Source organism: Syngnathus typhle, linkage group LG7 (genome assembly GCF_033458585.1).
Source record: "Syngnathus typhle isolate RoL2023-S1 ecotype Sweden linkage group LG7, RoL_Styp_1.0, whole genome shotgun sequence".
In the NCBI taxonomy this organism is placed as follows: Eukaryota; Metazoa; Chordata; class Actinopteri; order Syngnathiformes; family Syngnathidae; genus Syngnathus; species Syngnathus typhle.
In genome coordinates, this window is record NC_083744.1 from 17158561 (window position 1) to 17184242 (window position 25682).

General features: G+C 45.1%; 1 protein-coding gene across 1 annotated transcript in view; it reads right to left on the reverse strand.

Moving 5' to 3' along the window:
• Nucleotides 1-25682, reverse strand: part of tln2b (talin 2b) — a 56264-nt gene that overhangs the window by 3378 nt on the left and 27204 nt on the right. The window contains exons 10-56 of the mRNA XM_061282118.1: nucleotides 23473-23628; nucleotides 22662-22763; nucleotides 22514-22590; nucleotides 21628-21811; nucleotides 21369-21482; nucleotides 20990-21098; nucleotides 20465-20673; nucleotides 20306-20404; nucleotides 19412-19579; nucleotides 19050-19344; nucleotides 18318-18484; nucleotides 17745-17873; nucleotides 16586-16699; nucleotides 16392-16505; nucleotides 16179-16313; nucleotides 15977-16105; nucleotides 15796-15898; nucleotides 14558-14766; nucleotides 14215-14334; nucleotides 13943-14140; nucleotides 13494-13633; nucleotides 12838-12931; nucleotides 12317-12406; nucleotides 12124-12246; nucleotides 11523-11666; nucleotides 11262-11447; nucleotides 11027-11167; nucleotides 10388-10569; nucleotides 9922-10054; nucleotides 9711-9812; nucleotides 9428-9598; nucleotides 8454-8600; nucleotides 7513-7614; nucleotides 7307-7426; nucleotides 6715-6861; nucleotides 5936-6102; nucleotides 5585-5768; nucleotides 5316-5441; nucleotides 4644-4760; nucleotides 4264-4449; nucleotides 3897-4004; nucleotides 2976-3081; nucleotides 2152-2276; nucleotides 622-747; nucleotides 455-517; nucleotides 199-381; nucleotides 1-126 (exon numbers count right to left, since the gene is read on the reverse strand). Coding sequence (XP_061138102.1) covers nucleotides 1-126; nucleotides 199-381; nucleotides 455-517; nucleotides 622-747; nucleotides 2152-2276; nucleotides 2976-3081; nucleotides 3897-4004; nucleotides 4264-4449; nucleotides 4644-4760; nucleotides 5316-5441; nucleotides 5585-5768; nucleotides 5936-6102; nucleotides 6715-6861; nucleotides 7307-7426; nucleotides 7513-7614; nucleotides 8454-8600; nucleotides 9428-9598; nucleotides 9711-9812; nucleotides 9922-10054; nucleotides 10388-10569; nucleotides 11027-11167; nucleotides 11262-11447; nucleotides 11523-11666; nucleotides 12124-12246; nucleotides 12317-12406; nucleotides 12838-12931; nucleotides 13494-13633; nucleotides 13943-14140; nucleotides 14215-14334; nucleotides 14558-14766; nucleotides 15796-15898; nucleotides 15977-16105; nucleotides 16179-16313; nucleotides 16392-16505; nucleotides 16586-16699; nucleotides 17745-17873; nucleotides 18318-18484; nucleotides 19050-19344; nucleotides 19412-19579; nucleotides 20306-20404; nucleotides 20465-20673; nucleotides 20990-21098; nucleotides 21369-21482; nucleotides 21628-21811; nucleotides 22514-22590; nucleotides 22662-22763; nucleotides 23473-23628 — 6570 coding nt within the window. The remainder of the gene's footprint in view (nucleotides 127-198; nucleotides 382-454; nucleotides 518-621; nucleotides 748-2151; nucleotides 2277-2975; nucleotides 3082-3896; nucleotides 4005-4263; nucleotides 4450-4643; nucleotides 4761-5315; nucleotides 5442-5584; nucleotides 5769-5935; nucleotides 6103-6714; nucleotides 6862-7306; nucleotides 7427-7512; nucleotides 7615-8453; nucleotides 8601-9427; nucleotides 9599-9710; nucleotides 9813-9921; nucleotides 10055-10387; nucleotides 10570-11026; nucleotides 11168-11261; nucleotides 11448-11522; nucleotides 11667-12123; nucleotides 12247-12316; nucleotides 12407-12837; nucleotides 12932-13493; nucleotides 13634-13942; nucleotides 14141-14214; nucleotides 14335-14557; nucleotides 14767-15795; nucleotides 15899-15976; nucleotides 16106-16178; nucleotides 16314-16391; nucleotides 16506-16585; nucleotides 16700-17744; nucleotides 17874-18317; nucleotides 18485-19049; nucleotides 19345-19411; nucleotides 19580-20305; nucleotides 20405-20464; nucleotides 20674-20989; nucleotides 21099-21368; nucleotides 21483-21627; nucleotides 21812-22513; nucleotides 22591-22661; nucleotides 22764-23472; nucleotides 23629-25682) is intronic.

Consider the following 25682-nt stretch of genomic DNA (forward strand, 5'->3'; position numbering starts at 1 on the left):
CTGAGCGATGCCGCCGACAAATTTGGTCTTCACCACCACACTGTCGTCCTCCGTCTTGTCAAAGGCTGCTTTCTGAGCCGCCCTCACCAGGTTGTCTGAGGCTCGCTTCACCGCGTTGCCAGCAGCCTTTAGGAAGGAGAAGACCAGGCGGAATTAGTATGCAAACCTTCTCGAAGCGTACTCGCGGCAAGTCCCCACCTGTAGTCTCTTCATCGCCTCAGAATCCTGGTCCGCCTTCACCTTGCAGGCCACCAGCAGCTGAGCTGTGGAGGCGGCCACCTGCTTAGCTGAGCAGATGAGCTTCTCCTCACTAGCGTGACCCTGCACTGATGCGTTGGCCGCCTCGCACAGGTTGCTGGTGGCCGCCGCGACCATGCGGGCCTGCGGCGGTTGACATTCAGAAAGCTCACTCTCGGTCGTTCTGTCTGATTGACGCCGAGATGACAATACTCACAGCAGATATGAGTCCTTGCGACCACTGGCCGTCATCCACCGCGTTGGCTAGATTGGATCCGACCTGAAATTGAAAATCTCGAGTGACCTCAAAATGCGTTTGTGTAAATAATACAGAGGATCACGTCGACCTTGGCAACTTTGAAGTGTTTGGAATGTTTGACTGACCTTGCCCTGTGCCACTAGCTCTCTCTGGGCCGCTGATGCAGACTTGACAAGAGCGCTGGTTGCCGCGGCGATGGACTTGGCTGCTTCGAGAATCTGCTCCTCGAAATCCAGCGTCTCGTCGGCCTGCTGGAGGTCGAAGAAGAGAAAAAATTCAGCCATTACATGACTTTCTCAATCCAAACATTGAAATTGTCTCCTATTCACAAAATGACCACAAGAGGGCAGCAAATACTGATATTGGCAGCCTACAAGCTAGCCTAAAATAAGGCTGGTGTCAGCCTTATATTCACAATTTTGGACCGAAGCCCCCAAAATCCTCAAAATGCATAACCTTAGCCTCAGTCGTCAATCAAAAACCAAATTTGGTTTTGAATGATTGCACAAGACCTGAACTAACCACCATCAGTTAAGGGACAGTCAAGGGAGGGAAAAAAAATACAAACAAAAAAAAAAATTCACACAGTTGTGCACCCAAAATCTCAAGAAACACAAAAGGCACAGATGGCAGGAGACATGGCGGGACACTGTAGGAATATGTTTGATACATAGTTGGACTGAATAACAACCTAATATATCAAACATATCACACAGAGCCCTGCAGAGAAGTCCTCCAGGTCTACAAAGGCTCTGAGAGGGGCCGGGAGGGAAGGAGACATGCATGGCAGAGGTGGGAGAAGAAAACCTCCATCCGTTCGTCCATCCGTCCGTCCACCGACCCGTGACGACGGATGAGGAGCGGGAGTAAAGAGGATTAAAAAGGTTGGATGGAAATGAAATTGGGCCGCTATTTTATGGAGTCGTTTCCTCTGGAAATGACGCAGGACTTTATTAGTTCTGCCTCTGCACAGAACCACTCGGTCCGAACTAACACAAAGGCCAATTAGAAGGATTCAAATCAAACGAAAACACGATCGTCATCCGAAACATGGAGGACGCTCGCTAATTGGGGATTAAATTGGGAAACAACTGGCGATATTTCCCTCTTAAATTGTCTAGTCAAATGAGATCACTAGAGGGAGGCACCGACGTCGACACGAGGGGAAAATCCTTTTACTCGCTAATCTCCTTTTATAGAAAAAAAAAAACAACCCACCCCCTAAAAAAAAAAAAACCTGCCTGATAATAAATTCCGCCATGGAATTAGACTATGAGACAGAGTATTAGTTTTTTTTATTAAAAGTGGGCTGACCTAAATATGGCTTCCTTCATATGACACAGACACGAGGTTGATCTGACAATTACAAGTGTGCGCTGGAGGAGGTAAAGGGAAGCAGGAAAGCACAAAGGGCAGAGGCCAGAGGGATTAGAGGATCCCCAAAACACACAATCATGCCAGTGCACATCACACACAAACATCTCCGTTAACTGAGGACTCCGTTTAAACTCGGTGCTCAAAAAGAGGAGCAGCTGTGTGAGCCGGAGCAAAGAAACCTTCAAAGTGAAGACAATGTCACCTTTTTTGCTACGATTCGGTAACAAGCTGTGTCTGTGCGTGGGTGGGTGGAAAAGGTCCGAGAAGGGCGCGTTTACCTTGGGCTTGGCTCGGGGCTTCAGCTGCTCCAGTTTCTTGGCCGCCGCTTCAATGGACGCCGCTGCGCCGAGGAGCTCGCTCTCCGCGATGACGGTGGGGTCCTCGGGGTCGGCGCTCTCGGATCCTGAAAGGCACACCGGCGCGTGTTTTTCCCAAAAACAAAACACTTTTCATTTTGGTGACGCTCGACTTTGCGCGCTTGCCGCAATGTTAAATAAGAGAAACGAAAGGAAGCAATTGACTTTTGATGGGCCTTTTTACGAAGGTCTATAAAAGGCAGCACTATGGGAACAGCTTGCTTAGGCAGATGTGAACGTCTTTTCCAAGATTACGTGGAGCTCAGGGGAAATCTGCCCTGCGCCAAACCGCCCCCTCCCTTCCTCGACCCCCCTCTCGACTCCATGAAAGTTGATCCAGCGCACTTACCTCCATCTGACGCAGCAAGGGAAGAAGAGGGGCGAGGGAAAGAGAGCACATGGGATGTTAGAAAGACAAAGCCGATAGCCCCGGCGCGTCTCGCTCTACGCTCTGAAATCCAATTCACGCACAATCTATTAGCGCCGTCAGACGCCGCGTGTTTGTGTCATAACCGCAACTGAGCTTCATTTTGCAGCGCCGCCGCCGCCGCCGCTTGCTTCCATTTCAATCTTCTAATGTGATCGTAGTGACCCGACGTCTCTCATCCCGCTGATATTCGTACACAGAGGATTAGCGCGCCTTCAATTTAATTGCTAGCATGGCTGAAATCCCGTTGAAACGAGTTCACCATGGGAATCATTTGGATCGCGGTGTGTTGGAATATTAAAGGGCGCCGGCGCTTTACCTTTCATGGCCTCGGCCGTCTGGATGAGCTCCGTCACGCATGCCGCCACATGCTTGGAATGGCCGGCCAGTTGATGCTTTTGCTCCGGTGTGGGCCTCTGGAGCACCTGAACACACGTGAATCTCGTATCAGCGCAAACGGCAACGTTGTCAAAACGATTAGCGCCACCGCCACATTACTACCGTATTTTCCGCCCTATAAGGCGCACCTAAAAACCTAAAATTTTCTCAAAAACCAACAGTGCGCCTTATAGTCCGGTGCGCCTTATATATGGACCAAATTCCTAAATTTAAACTGGCCCAAAGCATTGTGTCATGAAATCGATCATAAGTGGCCCACTGAAGACTATGAATCATGAATCAAAAAGACTATGGATCATTATTTTGTGATTATAAAGTCATTTGTTGCGTCTGAAGTTGGAATAAAAAAGATAAAATGGAGAATGATTTGATTTGGACTAAAAATCTGACATGATGCATTAATGGTGCGCCTTATAGTCCGGTGCGCCTTATATAAGGATAAAGTTTTAAAATGGGCCATTCATTGAAGGTGCGCCTTATAGTCCAGTGCGCCTTATAGGCCGGAAAATACGGTACTTTTAGCCGAATCTATGAATAAGGTACATTTAGCGATATCAGCGCAAGTGGAAACAAACAGCAAAATATGTGAGCTTGGCACCGTGGTGGACAAAGACGGGGCTAATTTAAGCATTTAGCATTAGTAGTGCATATTCACTTAGCGACAAGCTTTAGCTAGCAAGATGATTGTGTACTGTTTAGTAAGCACATTGGGAATTTCAGTTTTTATCAGAATTGATATTTCAATACGGCAGTGTGGACATTATAACTGTAAATATTTATTGTGCACCATTTTATAATCTAAAGAGGCGTGTACATTTAATTTTCAATAAATCATTCCAACCTGAAGGACTTGCTCCAAAAGGTTGACATATCCCGTGGTGCATTCGGAGCCATATTGCAGGGCCTTGATTTTTAAGTCTTGGCTCACTTCTGGGTGGTGTGCCGCTTTCTGGATGGAGAGAGGAAAACAAAGGATTCTGGGAATTTCAAGGAGCCCAAAATAAATGCCTCCTCGTGGGGGGTTGTCACACAGCTTACAATACCAAGAAGGAAGTGTGGACGCATTATTTATTCATTAGCTTGCATTTAGTTATTTATTATTTTTTAAATCTCCTAATAAGAAGATAAACATGTATTGCATCTGGATTAAATCTGGAGTAAATCAAAATTGCTGAAAAGCAGTACAACAGATGTGTCTGGATTAGAACCTTGCAGGCTGTCAGCATGTCCGAAATGGCTTTGCGGCTCAGGTTGGCCGTGGCGATCACGTCGTCTTGCTGAGCGGAGTTGCCCGCCGCCACGGCTTTGGCCGTCGCCATGGTGATGCCCTTTGTCATGCGGATAAACTCCTCAGGTGTGGTGGACTTGTCTGGGACGTCCTTGGCCAGGAACATCTGAGATGGAGACATGAATATGACAAGCTTGCTCTGTCGCTGGTGGCGCTACGATAAGAATTTTTCCAATTTGCTGTGAGAACTAGAGCCGGGTAAAGAGAGCAGTGGAGTTGTTTGTTTCGGAATAATAGACCTAAATATCGCTGAGCCTCTTTAGCTCAAAAGGATGGATCGGGCCTGTCAGGCGGTCTTACTGTCAGCTCCTGCTTGATGAATTCAATGGTGGCCTCCAGTGCCCTCGTCCCGCGAGTGGCTTCATCCTCCACTGCCTTCACCGTTTTTAGAAGAGACGTCACGTTGGTGACCATGACCTGTCAAATAAAGCCAGTCAAGTGGATGAGGCTAGCAATCAAACCAGGAGGTGGCGCTCTTTCTCCTTAAATATAAAACAGGATGTTACAGACTATTTTTTATTTATATGAGCTTGTTTGATGGTAATTACACAGCTGATAAAGACACTGAAAGCAAAACATAATTTGGTGAGCATTTATAATACCAATAATCCAATGATTTGGAAGGAATTAAAATGTTCTCATATATTTAGCACAAGGCTTCCGTCCTGCTGCGTTACGCAACAAGAGCCTTACAATGTTAGTAATGCGAGCAAATGCACAGCAGGACTTTGAGAGGGTCCCATGAATGTGGGGGCAGGGGTGGTCACCATATGCAGAACCGATCTGCCAGTGGGACCGAGACCTTGGGTGGCCCTCATTCCTTTGAGATGAAAAGCACTAAGCAGCAGCTCAAGTTACAAAACGAGGTTTGTGTGTGTGTGACAGCTGTGAGAAAAACAAATCTTGTACATCAATCCAGGAATTTTGTCGCCTGGGTTGAAATGGATCAATACTCGCAACCAATACTTTTACCTTAGCGGCGCCTTTGAGCTGATACATGGACGGGTCGTCGGCAGCCTTGCCGGCGGCGCACTTGGTGGCGCCGATGAGTTCGGCCAGAGCCTTGGCCACGTCGCGCACTGCGTTGATCAGAACCACCTGAGGAGATGAAGCCCGGGATCAATAAAGCCACAACGGTGCGAGCTCGGGCTTATCGGCGCTAGCCCGGGGAGTGGATTTCCTTGTGTGGTGTTTATCGCTCCCATCCACTGAGTGGGAAGTTGTTTCTCAAAGCTGGTCACCTGTGTCTCGGGGTCCTCGGAGCCCATGCTGGTGGCTCCCAGTTTGACCACCTCTGTGAGCTGGGTGATGGTTTTAGCGGAGGACTGGGCGGCCTGAGCCAACTTCTCCTGGCTGGATGCGGCTCCGGCCACCAGCAGCTTGGTGTCCTCCACGAGGGCCTTAGCCGTCTTCAAAATGTTTTCCCTGGGAGAAGAAATGAAGGTGAGAGTTTTGGTCAGCAACATGAGATGGCTGTTTACTTTGGGCGCTCTGCTTCTCCTGAGTGAGGCACTCATAAAACAGAGAGCCGGGGAAAACAACATTTGATGTAATCTTCTGTGAGTCCCCTTAAAAAACATGCTGATGGACACCTGTGGTCAGCAAAGGACTCCTCATTCTCAGGGTTCAGGGTTCCCGCCGAGGCGAACATGATGGTGGTGTCCAGGTCGGCCATGATACCCGAAACGGCGCTTGCGGCTGTGATACACGCCTGGGTGCCTTTGTTCCCCGCCTGCAGCGCCGATAGCACCAACGACACCTGCAACACGGAAAGCAATCTGACAACACATTTTATCGAACGCTTCAAATAAGTCTTCCAGATAGACGGACGGCAGGAGACGTGCTGAAAAATACTCCCGCCTTAAAATCGGAGTCCGCAACAATCAAAAACAAGTTGATGAGGCAGACCGGGGAACTAGCGTAGCTCCGTCTCTCGTAAACCACCCAGCTCCCAGAGAGGAGCCCTTGAACGAGGCACGAGATTCACACGAGCGAGTGCGAAATTAATCAAGTTGTGCGTTGGATGAAATCACAGTCTTGGAGTGGAATAGAATTAGGAATGTGTGATTGCCGGAGCTCGTTGTTGCCAGGGTCATAGCGGGTCCACTTTAAAATGATGCAGGATGGCTTCACTTTCATGATCGGCATTACCCACGCAGCCTTTATTATCACCCAAAATAACACATCACATTTTACATTCTACTAAACCTTTACAAGTTCAACTTTACTACTTCCTCGTCCGGCGATGTAGAGCAGCCAGCTTTTACGCGAAGCATCGGATAGTACAGCTAAACTACCAGTTTCATTAAAATCAGAGAAGCGTAACATGAGCCAAAAGAAGAGAAAAAAAAAAAGAAAAAAAGCGTGGTACCTTCTCGATGACTGCACGTGTACACTCGATGAGCTCCCTTTTGGAGAAGCTGTCCGTGGGGCTGAGTTGCAAGGCTCCGGCTTTCTGTACCAGGTAGATGCAGCCGTGACCCAGCTCTTGCACGCGTGTTTTGATCTGGAAAGCCACCTGAAAGCCAAAGCAGTCTCCCTTTACCATCACGTGCTCGACTTTTCTTTTAACACAGCAGATGGAAACGCAAGTCAAAGACTCTCTGCAGAAAGCTGGCAGTAGCATTTAATTTGCAGGCTGAGATACATAGGTGGGTGGGTGGCTGCTCTTTTATAAGCATCACTATAGGCTTTTTAGACTTGTCGAGGCGACGTGTCGCTATGGCAACCAGAGGTTTTTCGCGCCAGCCGCGTGCATCGTACGAGTTGCTGATAAGGGCTGTGAGCTTATTAGCGCGATGTTGCTTTGCTGTAAACGGAGGAAACTTTGGAAAAAATGACTGTGACAGATGTGGGAGGGTTGACTTTGATCTCGAAGCATTTGCGGTCCAGACGGGAAAGATTCCAAAGTGATATTTTGGGGGAAACGGCGCCTTTTCAAGAGACTGAACATGGCTTGTAACCTCTTCGTGCTCTGCTGTGGCTGCAGCGAGGCGTCCTTGGAGAGCAAGCTGCCCATAGTCCACGGTGGCCTGAGAGGCAAGGCCGCCGAGCTCTTCGGGGCAGGTCACTGATTTGGTCATCTAGAGCGAGAGGGAGGGGGGGGACCTCGTTAGCGTAAGAATGTCCGTGAGGCTAGACAATCCTCTGAATGGGGAAAGGCACTCACCATCTCCTGTGCTGTGATGGCAATGGCTTTGGAGAACTTCACCATTGTTGTCTGGTAGTCCACAAAGGAACCCTCGGGTTCTGGAGGTGTTCCTTCATCCAGCTATGGTTTCATAAAGATATTTTTCTTTTAATCTCTCTCTTTTTATCTTTCAAAGACAGAAGGCATGGCTTGCAAGATACCAATCGTCCGCCATGCATTTGCGGGCGCACTCATCTCCACATCCTCACAGTTATCCGTTAGCTTGGGTTTCATGAACTTTGCTGAAACTACTTTGGAATAGTCACCCTTGGAAAATAATTTAAAAAATGGCTATAGTTTGTTTTCTAACAAAACTAGTAAACTGAAGCAGAATGAAAGGACTTCAGGCAGATGAATGGCTTCAAAATCAAATTAGCAACGTTTCTGCTCAACAAGTATGTTTATAACCTCTTAATGATTTTTAATTGATTGTATGTTCCAAAAACGGTCACTTTTGTGTAACAGTAACACCTCAATACAAAGAAATCAAGCTATCAATATAGCAGCTGTAATTTATGTTAGCGAATTTAAAGTGCTAATGCTAGTTTAGCAATGCTAGCTTAGTACTGCTACCAGTTATGAAACGGCGCGCATATATATATATAGATACCGTTAAATGAATACCTCTCCAGCCGAGACGGCTAAAACTCATATTTATGTGCTTTAAATTGGGCAATTATTGCTAATACAGCGTGTGGCGAGTGTGTATTCTCAATTCTTCACCTTAAAATGAGATGAGTGGCATGTTTCCCAGCAGGCAATGAGTAACTGCTAATATCATGATTTGCCTGAGGATTTGAAATGCTTCATCCGTCGGAATAATGAGTCACACGCACAAGGACACTTTTCAAGTACACCCACTGCGAAATGACTCGGACAAATGAGGTCAAGAACGAGTGGAGGCAAAATCCACATCTCACCCTGCCCATTGCCTCGGCGATGGACTCCACCATTCCCCCCACCATGCCCCCCTCGCTGGCCGCCTCGTTCAAAGTCATCATGATGTCGTCCACGGCCTCTTTCATCAACTGGGCTGCTTCGGAGATTGCATCATGAGTGTGGGACGCCTGGGGATGTTGATGATGATTAAAAAACAAATATTATGAGCCAGGCTCTGAATGGCCTCTTGAGTCATCATATACCGTAATTTTCGAACTATAAGTCGCGGGTTTTTTCATAGTTTGGGCGGGGGGGGGGGGCGACTTATACTCAGGAGCGACTTATATACATATATATGTTTTTTTTTTCCACTTTTTTGGGCACTTTATGGCTGGTGCGACTTATACTCCGGTGCGACTTATAGTCCGAAAATTACGGTATATATAATAATATATGCTTTCCACAATGAACTGGTAAAAAATGTTCAAATAAATCCACAATACAGGACTGTCTCAGCAAATTAGAATATTGTTATTAATATTGTTATATGTAAATATTATAAAAAAAACAAAAATTAAATGAATAAAAGGCTTGCAATATTTCAGCTAATTTGTAATAAATCCAGAACGTATGACTTTTTTTTTTATTGCATTACAGAAAATAAAAAACTTTATCACAGTATTCAAATGATCTGAGACAGTCCTGTATTAAGAAATATTGAAAAATATTTCCCACTTTCCTTCCAAACGTAGTCTACACCGCTAATGATTCAGATGAGTGACACGTTGAGCTTTTACTAGTACTTCAATCTCGTTCCCACTAAAGACAGACTTGTCCAATTACTGTAAGTGTATTCTGTTGGCATCTTTAAGAGCAAGGAGGAAGAGCAGCTATACCTTGACAGGTAGCAATAAAACGTTGTAACCAGCGAGCCGAGTGATTTACAGCTGCGCATAAGACAAAAAAAGGACATTGGCGTATTAAGAGCAACGCTGTCGTCCACTCCGCTCCTTACCTTCGGGTTACCGCCGCCTTCCTTGGCGGCGTAAAGCATCTGCAAGGCAGACTCTGACAAGGTCTTGGTCTGATCCAGAATGGTCATCTGCTGCTGATGGTCGTGCAGCTTGGAGGCCAGTCCGACCGACGCCACAATAAGTGGATCAAAGTAGCTTGCCAGCTGAGTCACCTAGGTGAAATAAGGTTAGGAGAGTCATCCGGGAATGGATGGTTGAACAAGATGGAGGTGCGATTTATCGTAATCCATAAGGGGTAAAAAGGATATATTGTCAGATGTGCACCTTGTGTCCCAGCTGGGCAGCTTCACCCCGGGCGGCGGTGGAGATGGGATCAATCAGGTGCCCAATCTCCTGCACGGATGAAGTCAGCTGTTCCTGGAGTGCCTTGTGAGTTGTAAAGGCAGAGCGAATTATGGTATCAATTCCAACAGAAGGACTACAGATCCCATTAAGCTCCTTCTTTCAGACAAGATTGAGCTGATGGGTAGCTTACCTCGCTGGAGATATCATCTCTGCAAGGTAGGGTCTGTCCCACTGCCGCCAGGGAGGCTTGCTCAATGTCCCGGATACATTTATTGATGCTATCGATGGAGTAATCACACTCTTTTTGTCCTGGTGCCTTGTCCCTAGCCGGGGGGGAGGAGAAAAAAAAATAGAGGCACTCAGTGCAAATAATAATAAATGTGTCATATAATAGAATTCAAAAGCAGTTTGTTTAAAGCATGAGATAAGTGATGTGTGAAGAGTACAAACTGAAGAGAGCTTTTTGGGAGTCCTGTCATTGCTAAGGTTGCCTAGCAACAGAGGAGCCCAGCCGTCTGCTCGAATAAGCGAACTGGTTAGTGGCCGCACTGTCATAGTCGATCAAAACCGGTTGAGTTAAATTCGAATTGAAATTCCCCACCCATTTTATTTTATTTTTTTTGGTACGTGACAAAAGAAAATGAGTTCCAACCAACCTGATGGCCGTGATGAGGCTCTTGATGGAGTCAGAGACTGTTCTGGAGTGACCCGCTAGTATGGACCAAGTCGGGGGATCTTTTGGGTTGAGGACCAACGAGCGTGCCGTTTCTAAGAGGTAAGTGGAGCTGTCAAGCATGGAACGGGCCGAACGAACGATGGGCTCCTGGGCGACCGAACCCTGCGGGAAAAAAACAACAATGTCGGTGAAGTAGCAGCTCTGACCGACTGTGAGAATCCAGAAAGATCAACTGAGCAATCAAACTCGTGGATGAGATTAGAAAGACAGCTTTAGAGAGACGCAGGAAGAAACACCTTGAGTCTTTATGATCCGAGGCAAAGCCTCCCTCGACAATTAGATTAACAAGATGAAGATTAGAGCAGCGGTAAAGGGCGCCGGTGCCGTTAAACGCTGCCCTCTAACAGATTACAGCCATAAAGCTTTTCGACCAGGACTTTTCCGCTCTGATTGAAAACGTCAAAATGCATTTTGGTGATCCGTTTTGTCATGTCAAGAGGAAAATCAACATCAATTCATATTGTTTCCGTTTTTTTTTTCTCAGTGTTATTTTAAGCGACCGGTTGTGGCATGTCATTTAGTACGAGAACCTTTCTGAAAATTTTCAATGAACGCTTACCTCGTTGCTGATTTGAGCTGGGATGCTGGCAAAATCGGGATTGTTGGCAAAGGTGGATAAGTTTTCCACAGCCTCGAGGAGCGGAGTGGCAGCCACTCGACATTTCTTTCTGTTGTCTTCAGAAAAATCTCCATCCGAAGCCTAAAAAGTTTTTTTTTTCACAGGTAACTTGTACGGATGGACTTGAACACCTGACGTTGATGAAAAGAATTTGGTAGGAAAATTTACACTCAACGTTTTGATCAGTTGGGGAGTTGACCTTGATGGTCTTGACCAGGTTGGCGGTGGTGTTGGCCACCTCTTTGGCCGACTGCACAAACTGTCTCCTAGCGACGGGATTGGAGGTCTTTGAGGAAGCCAGGCGGCAGGCGTTGCACAAAGCCGACGTGTGCTTAGCTACTATGGTTGCCGCTGACAAAACCTAAGAGACAAAAGGACACCAAATCAGGGATGGTCCAACCTTTGTCCTCATCGGCCATATGAAGTGTCCTCCTACCTGTGAGGGACTACTAGTTGGGTCCACCAAGCTCTGACAAGCCATCTGTATGGCTTGGTGGGCTCGTGCAAACTGGATGGGGTCTACCAGACCCTCATAGCCTGACTGACTATTAGGATCAGACACACCTACAAGATAAGAGGCCTGGAAGACAAAGACGTACATACGTAAGATGTCATTTCTTAAATTCAACCTAAAATTGCTTATTTTGCAGTCTTAAGTTGTTTTGATTTAAAATACATTTGAAATAAAATAAAAATGATAATGTTATTAATGATATAAATAAGTAAATCAAATTTGTCAGGCAAAATCATGATGCTTGTTTCAATTGACTTATTACTTGATTATCTTATTTGATCTTATAGTCTTGTCTTTGAGTATTAAAAGCTAAGTACTAAGAGGCTTTTTTATTATGGGTATTATTTTCTTATTTTTAAAAATCTTGTCAAGTAAAACTTTCTTGTTCAGTTGGCAGATAAGTTAACTTATTTTAAATATTTTTCTCAGTAACATTTTTCTGTGAGACTATTTAATTCGCATAAAATTTTTCCAATTTATTAAAAAAAAAAAAAGAAAAGAAAGGGGGTGGGAGAAATCTCACCTGTCCCGCAGCCTCCGTCAGCCCGCAGAGGGCCTTGGACGCCACGCCGACACACTCCCCAAAAGCCACCACGTCACACGTCTTACAATGCTGGGAAATGCCTGCCATCGACTCCCCGAGAACCTAAATTTGAAAATATTCGGTCGTGATTGGTCTTATTCAAACAGTAAACAAAACGATCCTTTCAATCTACCTTTGAATTTTCCATGACGCTCTCAATGCAGTCAAAGTAGGACAATTCGTTGATGGGCTCACTGGGATTATCCAGCAGTCCTCTGACAGCCTACAAATAGTTACAACAGAAACTATAAGCCCTTAAATTCTGAATTAAAAAAAAAAAACATTGTAAAATGATTTTATTGCCATAAAAGACTTTGGTAATCAACACTTTTTAACGTGCAATTTTATTATCACTCCACTTGGGTAATCCAATTTAGTTTACTGCTCACTTAAATATCCGTCCACAATAAATAATTACCGTAATTTTCAGACTATAAATCGCGATTTTTTTCATCGTTTGGGTGGGGGGGGGCGACTTATACTCAGGAGCGACTTATATACATATATATGTTTTTTTTTTCACTTTTTTGGGCATTTTATGGCTGGTGCGATTTATACTCCGTGCGACTTATAGTCCGAAAATTACGGTATATCGATGTATCCGCGATTGACTCAAACTCGGCATACGGCGCGATGCTATGGAAGGACGGCTACCTCCAACTCCCTCAAGGCATTGTCGCACTCTCTTTGTCCTGCTGCCTGCTGTGTGCAGAGCGTGATCAGCTGGTTGATACTCTCGGTCACCGCACTGAAACACACAGACACACACACACACACACACACAACCTTTTCATTGGAGTCACTTCAGCTGCCCTATCTGTGCTATTCCCCGCCCGCCGTAGCCTAACAACATTGCACAATAACGCACAAGCATGTGCAGGAGGAGTGAGCAAATTGTCTGGAGTTTGTGGTTCAGCCTTGCTGAGCTCAGACAGCTTCCAGCCAAGGCTTCCATCTTCCTAATTAGACAGCGAAAAGTCAGTCAAGCCCAAAGCCCGTCGGGAGCGGCTGCCTGGCTCCTCTCCACAAGGAGGAAGACGACTCCCTGAAGCAACGCTGAATGGACAAGGCCATATTTATTTAAAAAAAAAAATATCCTGATCCGTTTAAATTGCATTTGGGAATTTTAGAATGGAGGATACACCTGTAGAACATAATCAAATACAATATTCACGGGTTGTACCAAAAAAAAAAAGATTGACCCTGTTCATTCAGCCCATTTTTTAATTTTTTTTTATTTGCAGCGGAGTAGAATTGACCTCGTCATTATATTGGATTAAATTGAGTAAACGAAACACGTTGTATCTCACCGTGCTGCGACTGCAAGAAGATTCTTGGCGTTGGCTGCACTCGGGTCTACAGAAAGCGACTTGGCAGCCAGCAGAAGCTTACTGGATGCCATTGAGATGTTCTTCAGATTACCGATAACTTGGATCTGATCGTCCCTGCTCTGAAAAGAAAACAAAAATGCACCTTCTAAACCCGAATACAATTCTATCCCAGGCTTAGGAAAGTTTGCGTATCATGCTACATTGGTTCCCATCCCTGAAGATATTCCCACACTAATGAAGAAAATAACCAGAACATGAACATCACAAGATCTCATTACAGCTGGCTCTTGGGCAAAGCAATGTGCCTAAGTGAATTGGATTCATTTCATCATAAAACAAATTGAACAGTAGGTAATAAAGTGACCCCCAAAAAATACGACAACTCGAGATGGCGGTTTTTGGAATCCTCACAAGACTGTCCAACCTACTTGGGTGTGCCCTGCCATCTCGACACCGGCATCCAGGAATTCATCAAAGTCTTGGCTGAACTTTCCGGAGGCGGCGGCCAACTGGTTGCTGGTTCCACGAGAGGAGTGAACCACCTCGCCGGCCGAGTGGTTGAGCTCGGCCGCTGTGTGGTTCAGATCAGTCTGAGCTTCCTGGAAGGTCTTACTACAAGGAGGAAGCTTCAAAGACACATTGACACGTGATTGGATCAACTAAGTCAATAAATCTAAAGAAATGGATAAAATGGACTCACAATATCCACCAGCAGCTTCTTGCTGGCTTCTCCGATGCTCCTCAACGCCATGTCAACATCCTTCTGGCCCGGAAGGCAATTCACGCAATTATTCAGCGAGTGCGAAACAGCTTTGGCCACCTGAAACGAGCAACAAAGTCGTTCCAACAATGCCGCATACATAATGCAAGGCCTGTGAAGCATCTCAAATGCAAATCAGGATCACGGTGCAAAGTCATCTGCGCCGTTAATTGATGGCGCTGTCGCAGACGCGTGCCAGACGATAAGTTCATTCCCCGCAAGGAAATGTTTTTACTCCGCTTCAATTGTAGAAGATTGCGACAAAAAGACGATGATGCTACACCTGAGCAAGTCGCTGCTGACTTTCAGCATCTCCGGGATGCACCAGGGCCTGGTGGGCCTCGTGAATCAGCATAGACGATCCCTCCATGACACATTGGGCGGAGTCCAACATTGCAGCGGCGGCCTGTGGCTCTTTAGTGCTGGCTGCGACACCTCTGGCGGCTTGTGCCAATGTCCTCAAAGCCTGCGCTGTTTCTCTGGCAGCCACACCTGTAAACAAAACACACACGCGCGAGGGGATTCAGGCAAGCAGGAAATTTCAATATTGTGCTATGGTGACACCTGCGAGGAAAAGAGACACACCCGGCCGGCGCGGCTGGCACGGTGGCTAATAGATAAAAATAAAATACAGGCTCCCCCCCAGGAGACCGTTAGTCATCCGTGCAGGCAGGTGGAGGGCATACACATCATTTATCCACATTATGAGTCGTCTTCACCGAAGCGGGATCAGCCCGTCGACTCAATTTGGAGTACGACTCGGAATCCAGAATGATCTTTGTTTGCTTTTGACTCTCAAACTGGAATGTTTTATTCGTAGAGATCAGGCATATTTGAATATTTCCTCCGTTTAAAAAAATCGGTGTCATGACAACAAATCACATTCATTGACTTTTTTTTTTATTATCAAAAATAGTCTGCTTATCAAGGCCACCCGAAAAATAAAACACCATTTTTGTCCAAATAAATCAGGTGTTATCAACATGGCCTCACACACGCGTTTAATATATTACCGTAATTTTCGGACTATAAGTCGCACCGGAGTATAAATCGCACCAGCCGTAAAATGCCCAAAAAAGTGAAAAAAAACATATATATGTATATAAGTCGCCCCCCTACCCAAACTATGAAAAAAAACGCGACTTATAGTCCGAAAATTACGGTATAATAGAATAGCAAAAAAACGGCACCGATTTACTTGAAGCAGCCAAGAGGAGCCATTTGCTGATTGCAAGTTAAATCTGGTGAAAATAAGATTAATGACTAGCCAGCAGCACTCTAGGCCACGGCATGATGAGCTGCCTGTGAGCGTTCATTGTTATAGGAACGACACTCTCCGAGACCTCTGAGAACCCCTTTGGGCCTGGGAAAAAAAAAAAAAAAGGGCAAAGCAGTCTTCACATAATTCCGCTCTAGTAAAAAAAGCTGAAGCGGTATTATAGTTTCGAGACAAAAAGAAAAGTCAGGAATTGTTCCACTGAATAATGAGGAAGCTATCGTTGAATGAACCGGCTCTCTTACCTGTGTAATGTTCATTGCCTTGAGCGGCGCAAGTCAGCAGTTGCGCCATGGAGGAGCCCACAGCCTTGGACGTGCTTCCCAAATCCTGAGCGCACTTCTCCAACTGTGTGAACGGCGTACGCAAATAATCCCAATTAAACCGGAACCGCGTTTGTCTTCAGCGGGCAGACGACGGGCTCACCGATTCCCCGGGGAGAGGTTTGAGTTGGCCGTCAATAACGGACATCTTTGCATCCTGCAGCTCACATTTGAGCGTTTGAACCGTTTTGAGGGCCGAGTCGATCTCCAGCGGACCGCAGGCTTCGTGGGCCTTAAAATAAATCGCCGATGTTAGGCGGTTTGATTTTTATTTTTTTTTTGAAACAAGTATCAGGGATGGATACCTTCTGGGTGGCTGTTCGGAGCTCCGCCAAGCAGGTTGCCAGGTTCTTAGCACACTGACCCAGTTGCATAGCCGCAGCTTGGTCGGCTACCGTCGGAACGGCCGACTTGACAGACACCACCATTTTACTTCCGGGCTGAAGGAGAGCAAGATATCAATTATTATTTGAAGATTTTTTTTTTTTTGGACTGCAGTAAGGGCAAAAATGTCGGACCTGTAAGAAACTCTGGCTGGCCATGATGAGGGCAAGCTGGGCTCCGAGTTCTTCGGGCTGGGCTTGGCTGCTTCTCATACCTTGGACCAAGTGAGGAATGCTATCTGCTACGGCCTACATTTTATGGCAATAAAAAAAGAGTACAGGGATTTTAACATTCCAAAAAAAAAAAAAAAAAAAAATGATAATCATACCTTGCAGCTGTGTACAAGCTGTTGGTGCGAGACAGTATTTTTGTTGGAAGCGGCGGCATTTTGCGCAGCTGCAATTGTTTGAGTAGCAGCAGCCGCCGCCTGCTTAGCAGCGATCTGCACAAGTGACACAAAGATTACTTGGCTTAACAGAGAATGAATGTTAACAGAAAAAAAAAAATCTGCACGGTAAAAAAGGGGGTTTCGCTCCGTGCTGCTATGTAAGCCAGAGCTATCGAACTAAGCAACGTATTCTCACAAGAATTTAGTCGGAAATCTCCCGGACATGACCGAGATCTCTTTTCTCCAAATACCGGTGGTTAGATTTTCATCGGAATACCGTAATTTCCGGACTATAAGGCGCACCTTCAATGAATGGCCCATTTTAAAAGTTTGTCCTTATATAAGGCGCACCGGACTATAAGGCGCACCATTAATGCATCATGTCAGATTTTTAATCCAAATCAAATCATTCTCCATTTTATCTTTTTTATTTCAACTTCAGACGTAACAAATTACTTTATAATCACAAAATAATAATCCACAGTCTTTTTGATTCATGATTCATAGTCTTCAGCGGGCCACTTATGATTGATTTCATGACACAATGCTTCGGGCCAGTTTCAATTTAGGAATTTGGTCCATATATAAGGCGCAGTGTCGGCTTTTGAGAAAATTTGAGGTGCGCCTTATAGTCCGGAAAATACGGTACTCACGAGAGCAGAAAGACCAGCAAATGGAACTGAAATGTTTATGGCTGTCAGATTTTTTTCCCTCCGTCAAGTTTTTTTATTTATTTTTTCTTCACGGGATAATGAGCAGAGCTTTTATGCGGCAGTTTCTTTAGACTAAATATTTCATATCGACTCCTTAGTTCACCTTAATTAGTTGTCATGACCTTTTAAGCGATGACAAGAATATGACAATGAGGTGATTTTGAGACAAGCAGGCTTAATTGACTTACTCCATAACATTTGCACGCACATAACATGTGCCAAACATATGTGTCGCTTTTGTCACGTGTCTGACCGTTAGCGCTATAGTTGTCATGTCCAATGTGTTAAACTCAGGTTTATATCATTCCGACCACTAACGAGTCATAAAATATCATCCGAGGTGTAGATTTGATGTTGGCAAATATGAGATTGTGTGTTCGCCTCACCTCCAGCCTGCTGACGAGCTTTTTCTTGATTGCATTTTGAGCGGCGGCATTAGTGGCGACACGCAAACCCTCCGCTGCCTCTCTGAGCCTCTGCTGCTGGTCTTCATTCTCCGGATAAGCCGCCGCCCCCTGAGGGTGCAAATACACAAGCTTAGCTTAGCAATAGATGCTAAACATTAGGTTGATTATTTTGATAACGGCGGTGGTAATGATTAAAATTGACCCACAAGCAGCATTTCACCTGCTGGGGTGTCTGGATCCGATAATATCCCGGGGTTGGAAGCTTATTAAAGCTTTTCAATGGGATGTGAAATTATGAGTGTGTACAGCTATGCCAAAAATGTGCGCGGTAAATTAATGAAGGCGGTACGGCAACTTGATTTAGCTCAAATTTAACACCGCATTCAATATGGCGTTCCAGGGCATTACATCATTAAAGAGAAAGAGGAAGAAGAAGAATGGCAACTTTAATTAGGTGGCCATTTCCAAATGAGAAAAATGTAAATGTGATGAAAATCTAATCGTTAATCAATATTTTTGTAAGGGGGTAAAAAAAATAAATAAAAATTGGACCTTAGCCGCCTCCACCATTCTCGCTGTGGCATCAGCTAGCAGTTTAGCGGCGGCTAATAGCTTCTTGGAGTTGTCGACATCCACTTCTGCCTCTGCGTCGGATCGCATGGCGTTGACCAAGTCGGAGGTGGCTTGCGCTAGAACCCGGGCCTGGCGCACCATCTCGCCTATTAACAAAAAAAAAAGGTCGTACTTGTGCCAAGTCACTGTAGGATATTTTAAATAGTGTCAGTTTGTGTTCCATCGAGACTGCGCCAAGAGTTCAGTTTTACGATGATGCCATTAAACTGCACGTGAAACTGATGGCGTGGCCAAAGAGTGCATGCAGCATCTCCCCCCACACACACACACACACACACGCTATAAAAAGCTACGTTTCCCAAACACCCACTTGCAGTCGGAAATCACTCAGGCCCGCTCCTCGGAGAGACGAGACGCTGAGATGGTTTATAACCTACATGTACAGCCTTGGAGGATATAGATTGCTTGCTGGCTATAAATCACTGTTGATTTGTTGTTGAAAAGGTCTTTTTGAAAAGAAAAAGAAAAAAAAGCTTTGTTCTTCAAGGTTAAAAGTCTGCCTTTTTTTTTTTTTAATGCAAAATTTGGTACTGAACCCCGGAAAATCAGTGGCTCGGACATAATTATGTGTCGACTCGGCAACATCTGTTCCAGTTTGGCCTTAATCCTAATTTATACAAATGAACCCCATGACCGCGTTAGCATACGTACCAGCATCACCCATGGAAGTGAAAATATTCTCGGTGACGTTCATGATGGTGTCAGTGGCTTGGTCGTAGCGTCCGATGGGCTCGCCGCAGCTGGCGTAGTGGCGGACGTGCTGCAGGAGGTCGCCGAGAGCCTGGCTGACCACGCCGGCCGCCGAGCCCACCTGCTTCAAGAGCTCGCCGTTGTCGCCGGCCGCGCGGCAAGCTTTCACGCACGTGTCCACGGAGCGGTCCACCAGCTTCCCGGCCTCCACGAGTTGTTCCTGACACACCGGGGAGCTGATTGTCGGACTCACCACCTGCCAAAACATGTCGCAATCTTAGAGAAGATCTCCTCGACCCTACCAATAACTTCCCCATCATTACCTTGGTGCAGGCTACCAGCTGCGAGGTGGACAGGGCACACTGAGTGGCGGCGGCGATCACGCGGTTTTGCAATATGGTGTCCTCGGCCACCTGGGCCACGTTCTTGGCCTTCAGGACCAACATAGCAGCTGCATTGGCCACTGCCTTGGCCAAGTTCATCAAGGTGTCCTACAATGCAAGTACCCATTTCCTTAATTCAATCAACGTGTGGAAAAATTATTTTAAGCCCATATTTATCTTACCGTATTTTCCGGACTATAAGGCGCACCGGACTATAAGGCGCACCTTCAATGAATGGCCCATTTTAAAACTTTGTCCTTATATAAGGCGCACCGGACTATAAGGCGCACCATTAATGCATATGTCAGATTTTTAATCCAAATCAAATCATTCTCCATTTTATCTTTTTTATTTCAACTTTAGATGCAACAAATTACTTTATAATCACAAAATAATGATCCATAGTCTTTTTGATTCATGATTCACAGTCTTCAGCGGGCCACTTATGATTGATTTCATGACACAATGCTTCGGGCCAGTTTCAATTTAGGAAATTGGTCCATATATAAGGCGCACCGGACTATAAGGCGCACTGTCGGCTTTTGAGAAAATTTTAGGTTTTTCGGTGCGCCTTATAGTCCGGAAAATACGGTACTTACAAATAACAGATAACACCGTGCTACAAGAGAAAAAAAATTCCCCCCCTAATTCACCATATTATGGACAATAATATTGTTTTGAAAGATCTGAGTTACGGCTGAAAACTTCCCATGACTTAAAACTACATGACGCAATAGCCCAAGAATAAAGCGTGCTCTAATGACATAACCATGCGTTGACATCTTCCTGTTTAGCCAGCATCGTCATGGCAACAAGGAGTGGGTGGGGTCCGACCTGGAATTTCTCATCAGTCTCGCCTTCCCCCATGTGACGGAGCAGGTCCCCGCTGGCTTGTCCGATACTTCCTGCCGCAGTCAGCACGGTCTGCCTGGACTGCACAGTAGAGAGATGACATCATCACATTGGCTGATGCTTCCAATTTTATGGACTCACCTCAGCGGCCGCAGGCTCGACAGCTCGGAGCAGATCGGACACGGCTCCTGCTAGCATCCTGGCGGCGCCCATGAGTTTGTGCCCACTGCCCATCTCGTCGTCCATTAAGGCGGCGAGCAGCTTGACGCCCTTGGACATTTCGGTCAGGTTGGAGGAGATGGTGGTGATGGCGCAACCCACCGCTGTGTAGTCAGTTTCCGTGGGTTCACCTGTGGAGGCAAACGCGCCGTCACTGTCAAAGGAGGAACTGTCATATGTTGCTCCAGGTACAATTGGTGATGTTTGTACTGCGATAAATACATTGAGGGAGCCTGGGAAGGAGCAAACCTGCCATTTGGACTGGCGGAGGAAGTGTCACCAAACAGATGGTGAGGTAAGATTAAAGCTCAGCAAAAAAAAAAAATGGCTGAGCCAAAAAACATGAGAAGCAATGTGAAGCACAATCTGATCTTCAGAGCAACAAAATGGAATGGACCTATAATGTGCACCTAACTCCTGCATTTTCCATTTTTCCCGGACTTTTACCTGCAGTGAGATTGACCACAGATGCCGTCCCAGCGGTGATGGCATCAACCTGAGAGTGGATTTCATGTTTGGATTCATCCACTTTATTCTGAACCCAAACCCTGGATGCCTTTTAGTGGAGAGAGAGAGAAAAGAAAGGGAGCTTTAGATACATTAGGAGACCCCGATCCCGTGGAAATGTTACTGAACAATTGAGGATAACATCAGAATGCGTGAGGAGGACCCTTCATTATGTTCAACTGAACATCTCATAAAAGGCTGGTATCGGCAATTTTTTTTTTTTTTTTTTTGTACAAAATAGGATATTATTCTTTTGTATGGGATTTTATTACGTTGCACAGGTGGACGTTCTTTTGTGGAGCGTGAGAAGAGGACGCACCAGGTCATGGCCGAGAGGAGGCAGATTATCCACGTGTCCCAGGTCAGACTGGGCCTGCTGCACGGCGTTCATGCTGCTGTTGATTGTCCCCATCAGGGCTTGCTGGGCCAGATTCTGACAAGAATAAAAGACGGGACGGCCTTTGTGAGGGAAGCACGGCAACATCGAAAAAATGAACAAAAACAAACGCTTTTGTGCCTAGTTTTTTTTTTTTTTATGTGGACAAAAGGAGGATTTATCTAAATGATGATGTACTCACTAGGGGTGGCATGTGTCCTCTGTGCATCTGTCCGGTGGTGATTTGTTGCTGGGCAGAGGGCATGGAGCCCACGTTGAACATGTCCGGGTTTCCGGCAGACCCAGAACGGATGATACCCGGAAGGGCCACCGAGCCGTGCTCCACCCGACCCACCCGGTTGAACTGTTGTTGTAAAATGGTGGACCTTTCGAGAGAGGAGGAATTACGACTCGTGCTTGCTGTGTGCGGTCATTGTTTAGGGAAACGGGGGAGTGTCACATAACGGCGTCTTGGAAGAGAACTCAAAGAGCGTCTTGTAAACACTTCAGCTGTAATTAAAACAATGCTGTTGCCATGGCGAGGAAGCGTATTCAGACAAAATATTATACAACGTTTTCCTCCTTGACAGAAAATATCACTGTCGTATTAATGATGTTTTTTTTTTTAGAGGGACAGAGAGAGAGCGAAAGAACAATTTGTTTGGTACTGAGCACATTGAGTCGACTGGCCCAAAAGCAGCAGGGGCATGATGCCCAATTCTACCGGAGAGCCCGGTGGATTTCTGGTGAATACAAATTTCCTAGTGTGTGTGTGATAGGAAGCAAAACAAGCATTGCATTAGTTTCCATCAGTCACCAGGGAAAACCGAGGAACGGCAACCAGCTGGGAAATGAAAACGACTTCATAAATCTATTCCCAACAAGTGATGTTTTAACGCTGACGTTTATCTGGTGAAGAAAAATAATAACACGGCAGTTGCGCAATTCATTTGCTCGGAATGTTGCGATGACCGATCCTAAAAGTATTCATCCAGTCAACCTCTGTGGCCATATTTACTTCCATTTTCAAAGACTGTCCAAATACCTTTGTGACATGAAGATAACAAACATCAATGAAGGCATCTTACTTCTTGGGGGAAACCGATTCTTCTAACATGGTGGACTCCTCCTCCCCCTCGAGACCAAAGCGATCTTTACTCTGCTTCTGCGAGGAGGCCACGGAAAGTCAAAAACAGAAGATAAAAACATGAAAAGACCATTGTATGTTAGGCTTGCCTTTTTCAGAATGATGTCGATATATCCGGCAATGAGCTGAGATATCTGTTCCCCCTCTGTAGTCTGGACAGAGTAGTAACTCTCCTGGTACTCACCGAAATCCTTCAGGCGAAAGAAAGATTCAAGGCCAGTCAAATGCTATTCGGAGGATTTTAATGTCTACCAAACACTGCCGGCACATTCTATATATAATGGCAGCTTGCGGATGAATAATAGATACATAAAAGCCTTCGTTGGTACTGCCAAAGGAAAAGCGAGTGGCCTTTCGTGTACGTAGAATGTAACAGGAATAACGAAATTCCACACGCCCACTGAGACATGTTGAGAAAAAGGAAATAATAGAGTAAATAATAGTATTATTAAAAAAAGAGAAACATGGAATGTGGGTTTTCCATGAAATATGTGGGGGTGTCGTGTGGGGAAAAAAAAAACTCAAAATAATTTAGAAAAAAAAAAGAAACCCAACCCCCAAATTCTTAAATAAAAACTAAAAAAAATTGTGGAATCATGAGTGAGTAGCTGATTGAAAAAAATATATATAAAAAAACAAAAATATACAATGATCCTCAGCTAAAAACATGCATATGTGCCTGCGCTATAGTAAAAAAAATAAAAATAAAATAAAAATAATGCTGGCTGCTAAAAAAAAATCTTTTTTTTTTTTTAAATAAATAATACATCTACAGTCTGCTCAATTCTCCCAAGGCATCTCTTGTTCTTTTCAATGAAATAGTCATCTATTCGCTATCGGTCTCAACAAATATGTGCTGCACGCTGAAAACAAGATTGAAAATGGAGAGTCAAACAGTACCAGGGTGAAGCTCTTCGGCGAGGCGGCCCATCTTTTGACGGTAGTCAGGGGCCACTCCTGCACCACATCTTTTGTCTTCTCATCCACTCGCATCACTGACTCTTTGGTTATCCCCAGCAGACGTGGGACCAATTTATTTTTACCCTTCATCTTTTCCTGCCCAGATAGAAAGAAAAAAAAAACATCTGATCATATTCATGCCGGTGCTAAACACCTCCACGAGATGATTCATTCGCGACACGGATGCGGTGTGAGCACCCGACGGAGCCGAGGGGCGTCTGTGAACTGACCCAGCAGATTTCAGCCTTATTTAACTGCTGCTTTATCGAGCAGGGTCTCCACAGGCTTTAGTCACTGTCAGCGCTGCTTCGTCCGGCCTTGTGCTTCAAGCAGCACTCCACTGAGTCTCTGCCCACTGGAAATCCATTAGATTGTAGCTCACTTGGCGGCGGCAACAAACGCTCATTCGAGGACTCCACATTTGTGAGGCAAAAATGGGATAAGGTTTCATCCAGACTTCCCCCCCCCCCCCAAGAACTTCAGAAACCGAAACGCAATAATTTAGCATAAAAAAAAAATCACCTCAAATTAAATTGGTAATTTTTTTTTATAATGATAAATAATGGTGAAAACGACACTGTTGTTGCAGACACTCAATTTGAATGTGATTCAAATAAAGCTCCGAGGTGTTAATAACGAGCGTTAATGAAAATCACTGTCAAATGCTCAATCTGGCTCGGGCACAAATGAAACTTGCAGCTGCTGGCATAGCGTTCGCCCAGCTACTTTTGTCAAATTGGATGTGGCACAGGTATTACGGTTTGAATTTTTTTGGCCATTGTTACCAATAAGTATATTTTATTCATTTGTTTATCGTATCAAATTTCCATGGGAGTATTTAGGAAGCCCTTTCATTAAAAAATAACACCAAATTGACAGAACCATGCTGGTGAAAAAACCAAATTGTTCTTGGAAGAAATCATATTTTTGTTTCGATGGATGCAGTTTTAAGAAGGTGTTTGATTTTTACGAGGCTTAAAGGAGTTTCGAGAAAGGCGTAAAAGGCCACTTAATGAAAACACCTCCAGGTCAACAACTCAAAACAAAACAGCATCAGCCACTATCCGAATATCGTTTCGCGTTTCCATTCGGTGATCGTCAATTTCCGCCCGACTCGCTTCTTTTCTTAAGTGGGCAGTTTGGTGAGGCGGCCGACCCTTCTGCACTTTATTTTCATATCTGTGATGTTTACGGCCAACAAAAAGCCCGTGGTGATTAAAGAGCGACAGAAGCTAGACAAATGGAAGGTTCTAATCAAATCTCCGCCCTGGTGTCAACAAGCCCAGGTGTGTCCGTTAGCAACAGCGGCAGAGTGCGGGCGCTCTGAATTATTTAGCAGCATTCGGAATCCTCCATCGCTACATTTCCTCATCCAACTCAAAAGGGCGCTTCTACATTCAAGGCCAAAGGTTTCATTTAACATCCCACGTTCCTCAAAGTTCATGTCCGAACAGGGCCGGGGTGTTTTTGATAGCCGCTGGTGCGACTTTCTTCTGGTCACATGCGGCGAAGCAGAACGTAATCCGACCGCAATTATCACGGGCCTATCAGAGGGAAAAAATTCACAGCTCATACTCGAGCTTGTAATTAGTTGTAATAAGCTTGGAGTGTTTCTGATGAGCTTTAACACGTTTTAAAAAGGTCACATGAAAAATCCATTAGAACATTTTCGGTAATAAACGTGTCTTGCTAGGGGCAAAAGTGCAAGGATGATAGGTTAGGCTTTCCTCCTTGGTTGATTTGGGGTGAGAAGGGGGGTGGGGGGGGCATATCATGGACCTGTCAACAATCAATTGCAGGAATATTTCCATAAAACTGTGCGACGTAACCAGAGAGCCACTTCTAGTTGCACTAAGTTCATCTTGTTTTTCCTTTTTAATTACTTCACTGGTTCTTTTATATCAAACAGATATACCAGTGGCCACTTATGTCTTGTTCAGGGGTGGAGCTACGTGGTGGCCAGGGGTGGGCATAACCACCCCCCTGGCGATCCCATTTTGGTATGCACTTTTTTTTTTTAATTACTTTTTTTTCCCCACATAATTTTTTAATACACATCCTGGCAATTTCTATTTATTTATTTATTTATTTATTTATTTATTTATTTATTTATTTATTTATTTATTTATTTATTTATTTATTTATTTATT